The 13,642-nt window shown below is 32.8% G+C and overlaps 1 protein-coding gene across 1 annotated transcript in view; it reads right to left on the bottom strand.

Moving 5' to 3' along the window:
• Positions 1-279: 279 nt before the first annotated feature.
• LOC149486499 (uncharacterized) overlaps positions 280-13,642 on the bottom strand; it is a 44,771-nt gene continuing 31,408 nt past the window's right edge. Inside the window, exons 3-8 of the mRNA XM_089698155.1 lie at positions 6,687-6,840; positions 6,002-6,187; positions 4,362-4,585; positions 3,150-3,366; positions 2,732-2,935; positions 280-2,415 (exon numbers count right to left, since the gene is read on the bottom strand). Coding sequence (XP_089554281.1) covers positions 2,278-2,415; positions 2,732-2,935; positions 3,150-3,366; positions 4,362-4,585; positions 6,002-6,187; positions 6,687-6,840 — 1,123 coding nt within the window. The 3' untranslated portion in view covers positions 280-2,277. The remainder of the gene's footprint in view (positions 2,416-2,731; positions 2,936-3,149; positions 3,367-4,361; positions 4,586-6,001; positions 6,188-6,686; positions 6,841-13,642) is intronic.

Here is a 13,642-nt window from a genome sequence, read left to right as displayed (position 1 = left end):
AATATACAACAGTAGGTACATTTATTGAGTACATCAGACTCTAAGTTAAAATACAATAAAAAAATAATATAATGGTCCATGACATTGTTACATAGACGTACTTTATTAATGACAAATTGGTTATTTTAATCATATTTGATATTTTTATATTGTAATTGAAACTACATTTTTCTCCGAATATTCATACAAGAGCAATTAAAATATTTAACAGAAAGAACAACATCAAAGGTAAAACAAAACATTTTTTTGCTCAAAACCTTTATCCACCTTTCATTTAACCTAACATATTTTTTTACTTATACGTCTATGTAACTTAATTTGGGGCAATATTTGAACATAATTTGGCCTTATCGACTTATAAGTAAGTATAAAAAGCATATGATAAATGTTCTGCCATTAACTATTTATTTTGGATGTAAAAATAATAAGCGTAATCTTTAGGAAATTATACCGTTAGTATTACGTACAATAAAATCAATAAAATACAATAATTTATTTTTAAATAGGTACTTAAAGCTAAAACAACATTAAATCAAAAATACCTTCTCCATCCTTAGATTTCATAACAGTTCAATGGTACGATAAATTACATGATTTTTTTTTATATTTACATCTTCTTATGATAGCAGTAAATTTATGAAAGAAATGTGTTATATTTTAGTTAACACGAATAAGTTTTTACATAATTTTAGTTTTATCAAAACTATTGTCGGAATTTTAGAGATCAAAATCCTCTACGAAAGACGCAATGACAGTTATTTCAAATTACGTCTTTGAATTAAAAAGTATTTGATTACTTATCAGATACCTACTGGTAATGACAGGTACTTAATACATTTTTTTATGTATTCGTCCCATCATATCCTTTAGATAAATGTTTAAAGATTTCATTGACCTCCACTTGTAAAATATTACTTTGGCATTTTACGAGAAATCTACGATATTTAAATTCTATCCGAGATCGTTCCTTACTCTAACCTTGGCATCCCCTCTACAAACATAAATTAAACGAAAGGAAGGGAAAAAATCTATAAAAATGAATATAAATTATGTATTAAACTCAAATTCCGACACAATAATGCCTTTAAATATTTTTTTTTACAGAATAAAAACAATACAACCGACTAATATTAATATTTAATGTAAGTAAATAAATAACAATGATTGTGCTTTATGTGCGGAAGTGTACTTATGTCCTATTTACAATATAGATTAATATCAAACATGACCAGAGATTTCTTGCTATGTAAAAAGATGAAATATGTAAATGATCATAGATCAAAACCTCTTAATTCGTAAAACATAAAATTGATACCGAATTAAAAATTAAAAATAAATTATTATGAATAAAATTATCATAATAACTTATTTTTAAAAAAATATTCATCACTTTTAATTTAGTAAAAAAATCCAGATAATTACAACAAAATTAGGCACATATACGACTTAAATTAGAAAAAATAAAGATATAGATTCAAGTACTCTCATTTCAATTTTTCTCTACATATTTTCAAATCTCCTAAAGTGAAAATTATGTAAAAGTCGTATTTTACGATTATTTATTTATTAAACAGCGATTTTAAATAAATCTGTTAGTATCTGACTAAAATTGATATTCTGAACATGTATTTTAGAAATTAAAATATCCTACAAAGAAAACAATGTAAAAATGGTAGAACAATAAAAACGCTTATTTAGAACATCTATAAAAATTAAAAACCAAAACATCGTTCCTTGTTTACTATCTGTACGCAATGTAAGTAAAACATAAATAATATTTAAAAAATCGTAAAAATAAACTATTCTACTCGTTTGTATAGTAGCAGAACGGACATTTTACTGACAATCACAGTGAAGTATCCCACAATAAGGAATCTAATTCAATTTAAAATCAAAACGCAAACCAAACAAATAACAAAACCTATAGCAGCTGATCATAATTTCACTGATTTTCAAGTATCCCACAAAAAAGTACCACAACAATGGCCATAGAAAAAAAAACAAAAAACAACCTGTTCATCTATATAACTCTATGATACTATAACGAACAAATTATTGAAGTGAAAACTTCTTTAGCGGCGTTGAGCACTTTTTCTGTAATGGGTATAAAATCTTAAACTCGCGTCAGGACACGTGACCTGATCGAAAAAGCGTAAGACGGATACCATTCCAAAATATCAAACATGCTGAACGTTAATAATCAAGTTTTCACTTCTGCCGGCACTCCCGGAGTGCAACCCGTCTTTTTTCGTAGTTATGATATGGTGTGTTCACTGTTCAGTTGGGACAAACGCGCGCGACCAGCTCCTTCTCAGCGGCGACGCGCTGCATCAGCTCGTCGGCCCAGCGGTGCGCCGTGCGGTCCACCGTCGACGGCACCGTGAGGCACTGCATGCCGCCGTACTCGCACGCGATCTGAGGAGAGGCTATCATTAATGAACTGTATGTGGTTTGTATTTGGATATTTATGTGTTTATCAATGGCTCTATATAGGATGTCCCACTGTTGGTGTACTAAGCTGAATGGGATAGCTTTGTATATGCTAAGGTACCTATAACGTAGCTTCAGCTTAGTACACCTACGGGGAATCACTCTGTATTCTCACTCACTTGACTATAACGGTGTATCGTTTAGTGAACCCTACAACTCCATTCCACTGCAACAGAGCTTGCTTTTCGAGACCTCCATACGAAATGATACAAAAAGTCCTTAATACTATAACTGTACTCACTCTATAGTGGTGCAGCAGGGCGCGCTCAGTGGGCACTCCCACCGAGCTCGCACCAGGCGCCAGCTCCCACAGGAAGTGGTTCCCCAGCTCGACCGCGTCGCGCGGCCGCAGCGCGTACTTGCTGCGGTTCTTGAGCGCATGCGGTGCCGCCCAACGCCGCGTCTTGCGTGCTGTTACTAGTGGTGCAGGGGCTTCCGCGTCATCCTAGAAGAAGAAATATTTTTTTTTACAAATAATTATGGCAAAAAAAAAACAATTAAAACTTACAATAGTGTAAAACCTTAAAAATACATTTTTGTTTTAAAATCTTAATGAATAAGCCTTTGTGTTAGTTGTCCGAAGAAATTTAGTTTCTTTAATTAAACAAATCAATTTATGGCTATGTAAAAATATTTTCTATTTACTCAAAGACATTCACCTCCCAACGCAGATAAAAGAACGCGTTCCGAAACAAGAAGGCAGATGGCGCTTTCGACGGCGGGTTGTACGCCGCGCGCAATGCGGTGAGCAAAGCAACGAGCGTGCGTTCCCGCCGTGGCAATATTACTTCGTCCACGTCTATCACTAACAGCCAACCGGCGGTAGACATAGACCGGTAGAGACAGTCGTTGAACGCTGCGAATTGACCCTCTGTCCTGTAAGAAAAGAGAAGAGATATTGTATTACTTCTATTTTCAGTCGTAGATAGAATAAAAAAGTATTTGGATACCTATATAAAGTAGATACCTATCAACTCTACAGTGTACAGAATTAGTTATATAATTATTATCATCTAATTTTGATTGTGTTGATCAAAAGAGCATACTCATAAAGAGATAAATGCAGCTGACCACGGGGCAATGTTAAGAGTTATATTAATAAAATAAATATTAATAAACAACCTTTTATAATATGTTGGAATAATGGGGAAGGAATCAAGTAAAAATATGTGCTAGATAATATAAATATAATTGCACTATATTACGATGATATTACGTAAAAAAGAGTTGAAATAGGTACTGCATTATCGCAATTTTACTCAGTCAGGTCTATCCATTGATGCATTAAGATTCACTTTGAATAAACTTTTGGCCGCGTTTCAAACAATGGCTCTATCAATTTTATTTTTGTGCAGAAGTTTGAAAGTTTATATAGATTCATTCAGAATCTTTAATTCGCCGAAGTTTTATTTCCTCTGTATCTATATTTTGGTTCAATAGCAAGTGTGTTAAAATTGGAAATTTTAAAATTTCAGGCGTATATTTTTTCAGGAAACATGGTTACAGCGCTATTGTATTAAAAAAATATGAAAATCCTGTTCGAATATGTACGTGCCTAACCATGCAGGCATTTTATGCTCATAAATTTTATGAAATTTAATTTAAATAAATTGCTTGAATCAAATAAATGTTCTGTAAACAGTCCCTATAGGGCAGGGCGTTTACCTTGAGACTAAACGCTATAAACACTACTTAATTCATTAAAATCCGCAATTTCAATGTAAATTGTACACATCCTCATTAAATAACACTTTAAATTTTATCACGCATATCTGCGTTAAATGTGTCATCTAAATAAATGGCATAATTCTTAGTAAGAATATAGGCATATGTATGTACTTACAAGATTCACATATCATGATATCACATACCTGATTTCAATCTTTGATACAATCGGCAGTTTCCATGGCAACAGTGTAACAAGACCTTGCTTCCTATAGTGGTCGAGGAGGCACGCGACTGGCGCGCTCAAAGACTCATTGTACATGTAGAAGTGACTGGCTCCGAGGAGGCGGTTCAGCTCAAACCATTCCATGAGCCACTCGTCCCGGGAGTAGGAGAAGTGGAATGGCTTGACGCATACGTGCAGGGTTTCCTGAAATTATTGTAAAGGTGGTTAAAAATGTACTGTGTGTGTAATAAATTTTTAAAATGAAGACGGTTATTTTGTTTTTTGTTTTATAGCATCATAATTTTTAACATAATATAAAAATGCCAATGTTACTCTGTCTGTCTGTCTCTTCTTTACGCGAAAACTACTGAACAATTTTAGTTGAATTTTGGCACGGAGTAAGTTTAAGACCTGAGAAAGGATAAACAATAGGCTAATTTTCCTTTTCTACGGGAGTGAAGCTGCGGGCGGAACGCAAGCTTAAATAATTTTCGAAAACGGGTTATATCAAAAGGGCAGAAACATTTATAGTATCTTTACTGTTGAATTTATAATTAATACTTATCCGCTTAGTTTAACAAAAGTTTGAATGGCTAATACAAAATTCATTGCATTTCAAACTCGCGCCTTTTGTTTTTACAATGCGATTCCAAACCTGGCGGCTAGGGACGACTTTAGGCTAATCACGAAGCAGGCCATACAATTAATTATTATATCAGAATTCAGTGATTGCCGGACAAATTAATACATGATACACGTTAGTATACCTACTAACGTGTTTAAATTAGGTACCCCTAATGAATGAAAAAAAAAATGTTATGTAACATAATATCGCAGATTGTTCCTAGTAGGCGGGGTCACCTTAGCCAGTGTTATTTAGTAACAATTAGGTTATAACGATAAAATCATCAAATAATTGGTTTAATAGATCATAATGTATCACACGACATATTATTACAGCTATTAGGGGAAGTTAGCGCTCATTGTGGAACTAATTTAAATTAGCGGTTGTAATGTATGTATAATGGGACGCTAACAAACAAATTCCGGTGTTTAATGACAATACTATATTATCTGTAATCTCGTTAACCCACGCCACTTTGTAAATTATTATTATTTAATTCCGCATTCTAGAAAGTACGTCCGTAATTTATACCACAGGATAAAAACAGCTCGACCATAAATTTTAGCAATTAATTTCGCCTCTGTGCCGGGCATTTTAAAAACAAAATTGGGTAAACAGATTAAACTTTTCATCTTTCTAATGTACCTACAAGAAATAAAACAGGCTTTTATAACCCTAACTAGAATTATACACCGCCTTAAAATATGCCTTTTAAAATTATTCGTATAACTGCTATTCATACGAAACTCTGAATACATACTACGCTTAATTAGACAGCTTTTCTTTCTTCAATGAAACGCTATATTCTTGTTCTAGTACAGATATTAGAGCATTTCCAGTCACAACCGTTTACTATATAGATATTTAACGGCTTTAAAATAAATCTCACTGTGTTACGGTGCAAATGCGGTGCAATAACAAACCACACCGCGTTATACACAACATGTAGATCTAACTGCAGTTGCAATTATCGCTGTTAGCAATTAATTATTCACCTCGATGCCGCTCCTTGGCTCCGTGTCGAGGACCGTTAACAGGTTTGTGGGCGCCCGGTTGGGCGACACGGCCGCCACTATCGATATAGATGCACCCACAGTCTCCTGGGGCTTCACCCCCGTGTCACGTAGTAAACAGAGGACGTACGTGGCGCTGTATTTCAAATTCCAGTTCTCGCGAATTGGCTGAAAAATAAAAGAGTTCGCGTCGCAATTTTCACAGGGTTTCGATTCCGAGCGGAGCTTCGCATTTTATAGTGTGTGCAAATGTTTGTAGGCACTTCCACAGAGTATGAAATCTTTATTCGGTTTAGTTTTATACATTGACTCTGCTAGATAATTGAGATTTCAGGAGCTCACAACAAATGAAAATAATTTATAATGAAAGCTTCGAAACATAAGCATTGGCAATCTCTTTTAGCTATAATTTGATATTGTTTTAACTTTTATAGCATTCAAAAGCTTTATAAATGAGGTTTTTTTTATATATTCAGGCATCGCCAGTAAGGTGAAAGACGTGGGTTCCCCCACAAGGGTACAAAATTCAATCCCGCCCCGTGATTGAATTTTGTAACCTTTAAAAAATCATATTAAAACGAACCAATTAATGTAGGACCTACTCTAAAGTTCTCATACCCTAATGCCGAACTGCTACAATATTAAAACGTTATTAAGGCGATGCTACCTTGACTCTAGCTTTGAGCGTGAGTGTGCGGTTGTCTGACAGCCAGATGCGGCACACGACAGCGTCCGCGCCGCGGGTCTTCGTTGCGGCTATGACGCGGATCGCCGCCACCGTCCGCCGCTCCACGTAGGCCGAATATACGTAGAATCTGAATCTGGAATGAAATTATAGTATAGTTAAGTGTAAGGTGTTATTTTAGGTAGTTAGAAGGTAGTTAGTATTTCATAAAACTTCTAAAGGAAGGAAGATATGCCGATATGTGACATAAATGTTCGAGTGTATTTTGATGCAATAGTGCCGAAATGACTTAATTGAATTAGGTACTAATTAGACGGTTCGGAATCAAAAAGGATGAGTTATACCTAGAGATATTTATTTCTAATTATTCAAAAATTCTATTTGTTTCCTGATATAACATTGAGTTTATTACTTTTGGGAAACAAAGGGATGCGGATGTGGAAAATCCGGAAGTTACGATAAATTCTAAATAGAAAGACAAACATCGATGTTTGGCTTAAACCGAGAAAATACATTTTTGGGTGAAGTATAGGTACTTTCGTATATATTTCACATTCTGGTGTTAAATCAAGATATGTAAATAAAGGAAATATTACAAAAATATCGCCCAGATAATCTAGATAATTTATTTAGTGATAAATGCAGTTTTACTTCGATAGCGAACTCAAGAACATAGTTAAGATTTTCGTAATACAAAGTATCTAAAACGTTACATTATAAAAACTTAACAAAGGCCACAAGACAAAAGATTAGCCAAAGAATAAACCCAATATCCATTGTACAAAATATTGCTGTCAGAAACCACGTCTTTGCAGCTTATAACTATAAAACGCAAATAGAAACGGCAAAGCAAAATGCGATATAGCATAGACGCTTCTGTCATCGCCTATCCTATCCTATCCTATATTCGATAGGATAATTTCATGGCTGAACTACTTTCTATTCGGAAATGACAGTCCTAGAATAGCGATCAGAAGGAAATGGAAAACACGACGCTCACAACAAGACGGGAAAGGAAATTGTTCTTTACAACTTGAAATGAACTTCTGAATATGAGAAAAAACATAAGCATTGAAAGTTGCCAGACATAACAAAAATCTTTCATATATCCAGCAATCATTCTTACTTATTGTCGGCATCTTTTCATTCGGGTCAAGCACGCACTTCAGTAAATTATAATGTAGTATGGAGAAATGTATTATTATGGCTTATTGTATGACTTTATCTAGGGTTTTCTCATATTACTACTATAATTTGTTTGATAGGTTGCTATTTTTAGTATCAGTTTGTTTTCGATGTTCATTAAAAATGAACACGCACTTGATTTTGCTTCAATTCTACAAAATATGTGTATGTATGTGTGCTGTATGTAGTTTTCTTATCATAAGATATCACATCGCTTTCACTTCAGTTCAATTTGGTTCAGGACTCACGACGATTATTATGATTTGTTCGTATTTTCTTTCAGAGCTCACTATATTATGAACAGGATATTTTATTTTAGCGCATATTTTATAATTAATGTTGTTAAAATGAACTACGATAGATATACATAGTTGAAAAAAGGTTTATTCTTCTTCTCTTATTATATATAAAAATGAATCGCAAAATGTGTTGGTAAGCGCATAACTCGAGAACGGCTGAACCGATTTCGATAATTCTTTTTTTATTATATTCCTTGAAGTACGAGGATGGTTCTTATGTAGAGAAAACGTAAACATGTACCACGGGCGAAGCCGGGGCGGACCGCTAGTTCATAATAAGTATATTGTACAATGATATTCATAGTTTATCTAAAATCAACTAAAAATTATAGATATAAAACTGGCGATTTAATAAGATGTAGTCTTAGGTACCTACTTTGTATTGTCATACGAAAAAAGTATAGCTTCAGCATTATTTATTTATCACACATATTTTTGATCAGGTACCTAAAATATTGTCCTGGCTTAAGAATATTCTGGAAAATTCACCTTGTATGCAGCTGACAGTTTATTAAGTTTAAACAATACCTATTGTTTAAACTTAATAAACTGTATCCACAGCCTCTCAGCTTCATCGTCAGGTCTTACAGAAGATTATTAACAACGTATTCTCCTGCTATTACTATAGTAGTATAACAGTATCAGTTGTTGTTTTCAATAAAATGTATATCATCAATTTTTATCAAGATTAATCTAACATAATAACAATGCAGTGTTCCACTTTTCGCGCCATTAAAAACGCACAAAAAGCGGAAATGTATATCTATTGTAATTTAAATGCTGAAATTGCCAACAAAAAGTTAGCCTCTGTTGTAACAGTCACGACAGTGTGTTAACTATCAGCTAATACATTGTAAAATATTTTTACCTTTAATGGTTTACTGATACGAACATTGTTTTCACACAAATTTTTATTTCATGAAGGTCTTTAATTTTTATATTTATTGACTAGATATGAGCGAATAGCAATTTCCATAAATTAATATTGCAATAATACCTAGTAATTTAAAATCAAATTTTTATACAGTGAACCATGGAAAAAATTGTATTTATGTATCAAATTATTTTTTGACATTACGTTATATATATGTTACCGGAAATGTATGAAATCAAGAAATTGTATACAATTCCTAGGAAATGTGTACAATTCCGATACCATTTAGGAAATGTATAAAATATTGTTTAAAAAACTATTTAATGCATGCATATCCTAGGAAATGTATAATCTTCCTAGGAATTGTATACAATTCCAATATCGTATTAGGAAATGTGTAAAGTAAATGCTTTCTGTAATAAAACACGTTGTTTTTTTTTTATTATAGCTCTTATTGATACAATCGGGTAACAGTCATACCGTAAACTTGTAATAATATTATGTTCATATTATTATCTTACTAATTAACATTTTAAAAATTAACTATCTAACTTTTACCGTAAATATCACATAATCAACTTATATTTATTCTTATAAAATCAAATTTTCATTTGGCGAGTAATAAGTCCCCTCGTCGCGCTGTCCCCGCGTATATTTGGCGCAGTCGGATTGTATAATTCGCCGTATTACATTACGGCTAGCTGTTTTAATATGCCGAAAATTCGTCCTTTTCCAAAATTCTAAAAAGTGACGGCCGTGAGCCGATGGAGCCCCACTTCGTGGAGCTCCTATTTTATTACACGAACCTAACCTAACCCACCCCCTTATCCAAACCAAAAATTTCTGATTACGAATTATCGGCATAGTCACTACAAAGTGCCGACCGTGCCGATAACGGGCCAGATTATATACAATTAACCTGCGACATATCAATATCTTAAATGTTTTACATTTCCGGTAGCTATTTAGGAAATGTATAGATTTCCTAGGAAATGTGTATAAAATAATTTATTTCACACATTTCCGTGCGATTTTAGGAATTATATACATTTCCTAGGAATTGTATACATTGACGGATTACATACATTTCCGGTAACATACCTATACCTACATAAATAATATTTGTATTGAATAAGCACTGTACTTAACTTTTAGGTATACAATTAACAGATAGTTTATAATGTATAAAGACAATTTAATATCAACAAATTAATTTATAAAACATACTGGAATGGAATTTCAACTATTTATTACCTTTTGGTTGTCGAATAAGGGTGCTTTTCCACTAGAGCTGTTCTGATCGAGGCTAGATAAATAAAGCGACAGGATTGGTTCTTTAAAAACACACCTTCGCTACGCTTCCTCGCACATCTCTGGTGGAAACGCAGCCTTTCAATGGAATACATGATTTATTGAATTCATTTTATAGCCCGAACCACACACAAACAAACAAAATATATTATTCAAATTCCGGAACACTATTTAATTGCTCAATCAAATATTTGCGACTAGTGAATGTTAACAATCCCATTAGTAGGCATAAGCTATAAAATATACCTAATCTGCATATTATTATGAATTTTATGCGTAGGCATTAGTGCAATATTAATATCGTAGATACTGAATTACCGTCAAGCATTGGAATGAAAAGCTATCTGCTGGCTTCATTTTTAAAGTGCACCTACTTGTATAAAAATAGCTGCACTAATCTATACATTATAATAAATCTGTAGAAGGGTCAATTCTGTACATTGAAAATATTGAAAAAATAAATAGCAGGGGGTGTTACTGGATCGATACCAAACCCAAATATGTGATTAAACAAATTTTTGTCTGTCTGTCTGTATGTGAAGGCATCACGTAAAAACTAACGGTTCGATTTCGATGAAACTTAGTATAATTATACCTTATTATCCTGGGCATAAAATAGGATACTTTTTATCCCGGAAAAATACGTAGAAATAAATAAATCTTAATTTTTCCGCGCGGACGGAGTCGCGGGCGGAAGCTAGTAGCAGAAATATAAGTAATTTTTATTCTTTGGATACATTAATTGAAATGTTCTATTAAAATGTTTATAATGAATAGGTAAATATCTAGCAGGTATCTGTATACTTACCTTTCTAGAGTTTTCATATAACGTACAACAAAAAATTATATTTATGCGATGTTTAAGCAAATCTTTATCTTTACAGAAATTGATATTGCGTCAACATGCCATGACATGGAGCCGCCATATCATCTCACAAAATGTGAAAATATCAAATTCGCGGCACTTACCGTATATTACTGGATTTACTTCAACCGCCCGTCCTCGTTTTCAGTAAACAAATTTACATAATGCGTATTTAATATGACAAAGTCTGTTCAATTTCAAGGCACGTGGCCCTTCGAGTAATTTCATAAAGAGAGAGCCGTAAACTGTATTTAGTTTCGTTTCAAGTATCTGTTCTATTGGAATTAGCGGAGTTAAACTTTATAATTAAAGTTGTAAGTCGGGAAGCGCCACGGGGAATTCCATTTTAAATTGCATTTACTAATTCCGTTTAGTGTATAAAATTGCGATTTCAGTTCCTTTAGGTACTCATAAGTTTATATTAAAAGTTTGGTCATTTGTACGAGAAGGACATTATGTATTCAAGCAAATTTACATTAAAACTTTGAGATCCATATTTGTTTTAATATAATGTTAACAACGAATAAAGAAATAGGTGCTAATATAATGCACCTGAAAATAGCTGTTCTGTATGTTTGCATTTCATTAACATTTTAATGAATTATTCACCGAACTGTAAAGCTCAATTAATAGAGCCATGACGTGTTTTGTCCTTTATTTAAAACACGTCATATTAACTAGGAATATTCTCAATTTAATTACTACTGTGTAAATGTAACATCTGCGCAGTTTAGTCGTTAGTTTGTACAACAGTAAATAGTATTAAAGCTGCGTGCATAAGTGGTAGGACAGTGAATGTAGCTACTGTTTGCTAATCGCAAACAGACTAGTGTCATTATAACTGAAGCTCTTGTTAGCCGCCTCCTGTAGTGCTTAAACCTAGTGCGACATAGCAGCTGTGTTTTGACATTTGATAAAATAATTAACGTCTTCATTTTAGGCGGTTAGTTATAATGTAACCTAAATACTAACATGAACATTTGATAGGTACTTCTTCAACACACACACATTTGACACAGAATAATAGATAGTAAGTACTTATTTTATATCAATATGCGATCGTTACTTGAAAAATATATCTCATTTATTTTAACGACACAACCTTTAAATGACATTATTAAAATACCTTAAAATTAAACTCTTTCCACGTTCATTTTATTTATTATTTCACGTTCCATCATGAGACTCGAACACCGTTTATACATTTTTATCATGTATTCAATTACTCTATTTAAATAATGCAAAAAATAAAAAACCCCGATAAAGGAGTTACGTTTGTATTTTAGGCAATGTGTCAACATCAATAGCTCATGATCAACAATAGCTCTAGCTCTATGTTCGTTTGATGTAAATGCACCGTATCAGCTTAAAAGTGCATTTAGATCAAACGAACAAGAGCATTATTTTGTTATCTTTTAGTGCAAACGAAAACTTGTATTCAGTGTTGTTCAGTATTAGAACATTGCATAGAATCTTTTCGATCGCACTAAGAACAACGAAAGTACCTATGCTCTACGCCCTGTTTACACTAAAGAATTTGACATAGTGGGGTTAGAATGAGCATTCGCTCGTTTGATGTAAATGCACCGTGACAAACGTTCAAGCTGTTTTTATTTTTGATCAAATCGTATCAGACAAAAATTCTCTCTCAAAAGCTTATTGATTAATGATTTGAGTCTTCTTAATTTAATATAAAGCCTTATTTCAAACGTGATATTATAAATAGAGCCATTTTGTCAATATTAAAGTTTTAATATTACATAGGTGAAAAGGTAATGAAAATAAATGAAAAGATTGCACGCGAGACATAAGTAGATTATACATCTGATGAGAGAAATGTTAAATTACAAATATAATATCTACTTGATTAACAGCGCTGAATTTTAAATTAATAACCTTGCAATTATTCATTACAGCTAGTTATGTAGGTATATTAAACCTTGTTATAACGTCGTGTTATCGATTATAAAAGAGAATTAATTAATATTAAAGTGGTTTTTAATGATGTTGCTAGTATCTGAACTTTATAATAAGGTAATTAATAACAGGTTCATGCATTCAAAAACGTTTGAATGCATATTACTAACGCTACTTTTAACAAAACAACAAATCAAGTCTTTTCATTTGATTGTTCCGCTATAGCTCCAAAACGTAACGTCCCGTACTTAACGGGACTTTCACTAGTGTAGGTATAGGTACTGAAGTTATACAGTTACGCTGTTTTTTTTATTTAAGAATATTGATATAGCAATTTTTAACATACGTATGTAAGCTTATGTAAGGGATAAATCATATTAAATGAAATACCATTCAACACATTACTTGTATATTTTACGCGAATCTTCTTGGAATCTGAATTTATTCATGTCTATACATATCACGGATTCGCTATAATGATGTCTTA

This window comes from Colias philodice, chromosome 8 (genome assembly GCF_061535455.1).
Source record: "Colias philodice isolate Cphi_HAF_F1 chromosome 8, ilColPhil1 Martin Lab GWU primary, whole genome shotgun sequence".
NCBI classification, from domain to species: Eukaryota; Metazoa; Arthropoda; class Insecta; order Lepidoptera; family Pieridae; genus Colias; species Colias philodice.
Note: the sequence above shows the minus strand (reverse complement) of the source record. Positions and strands in the feature narration are given on the sequence as shown.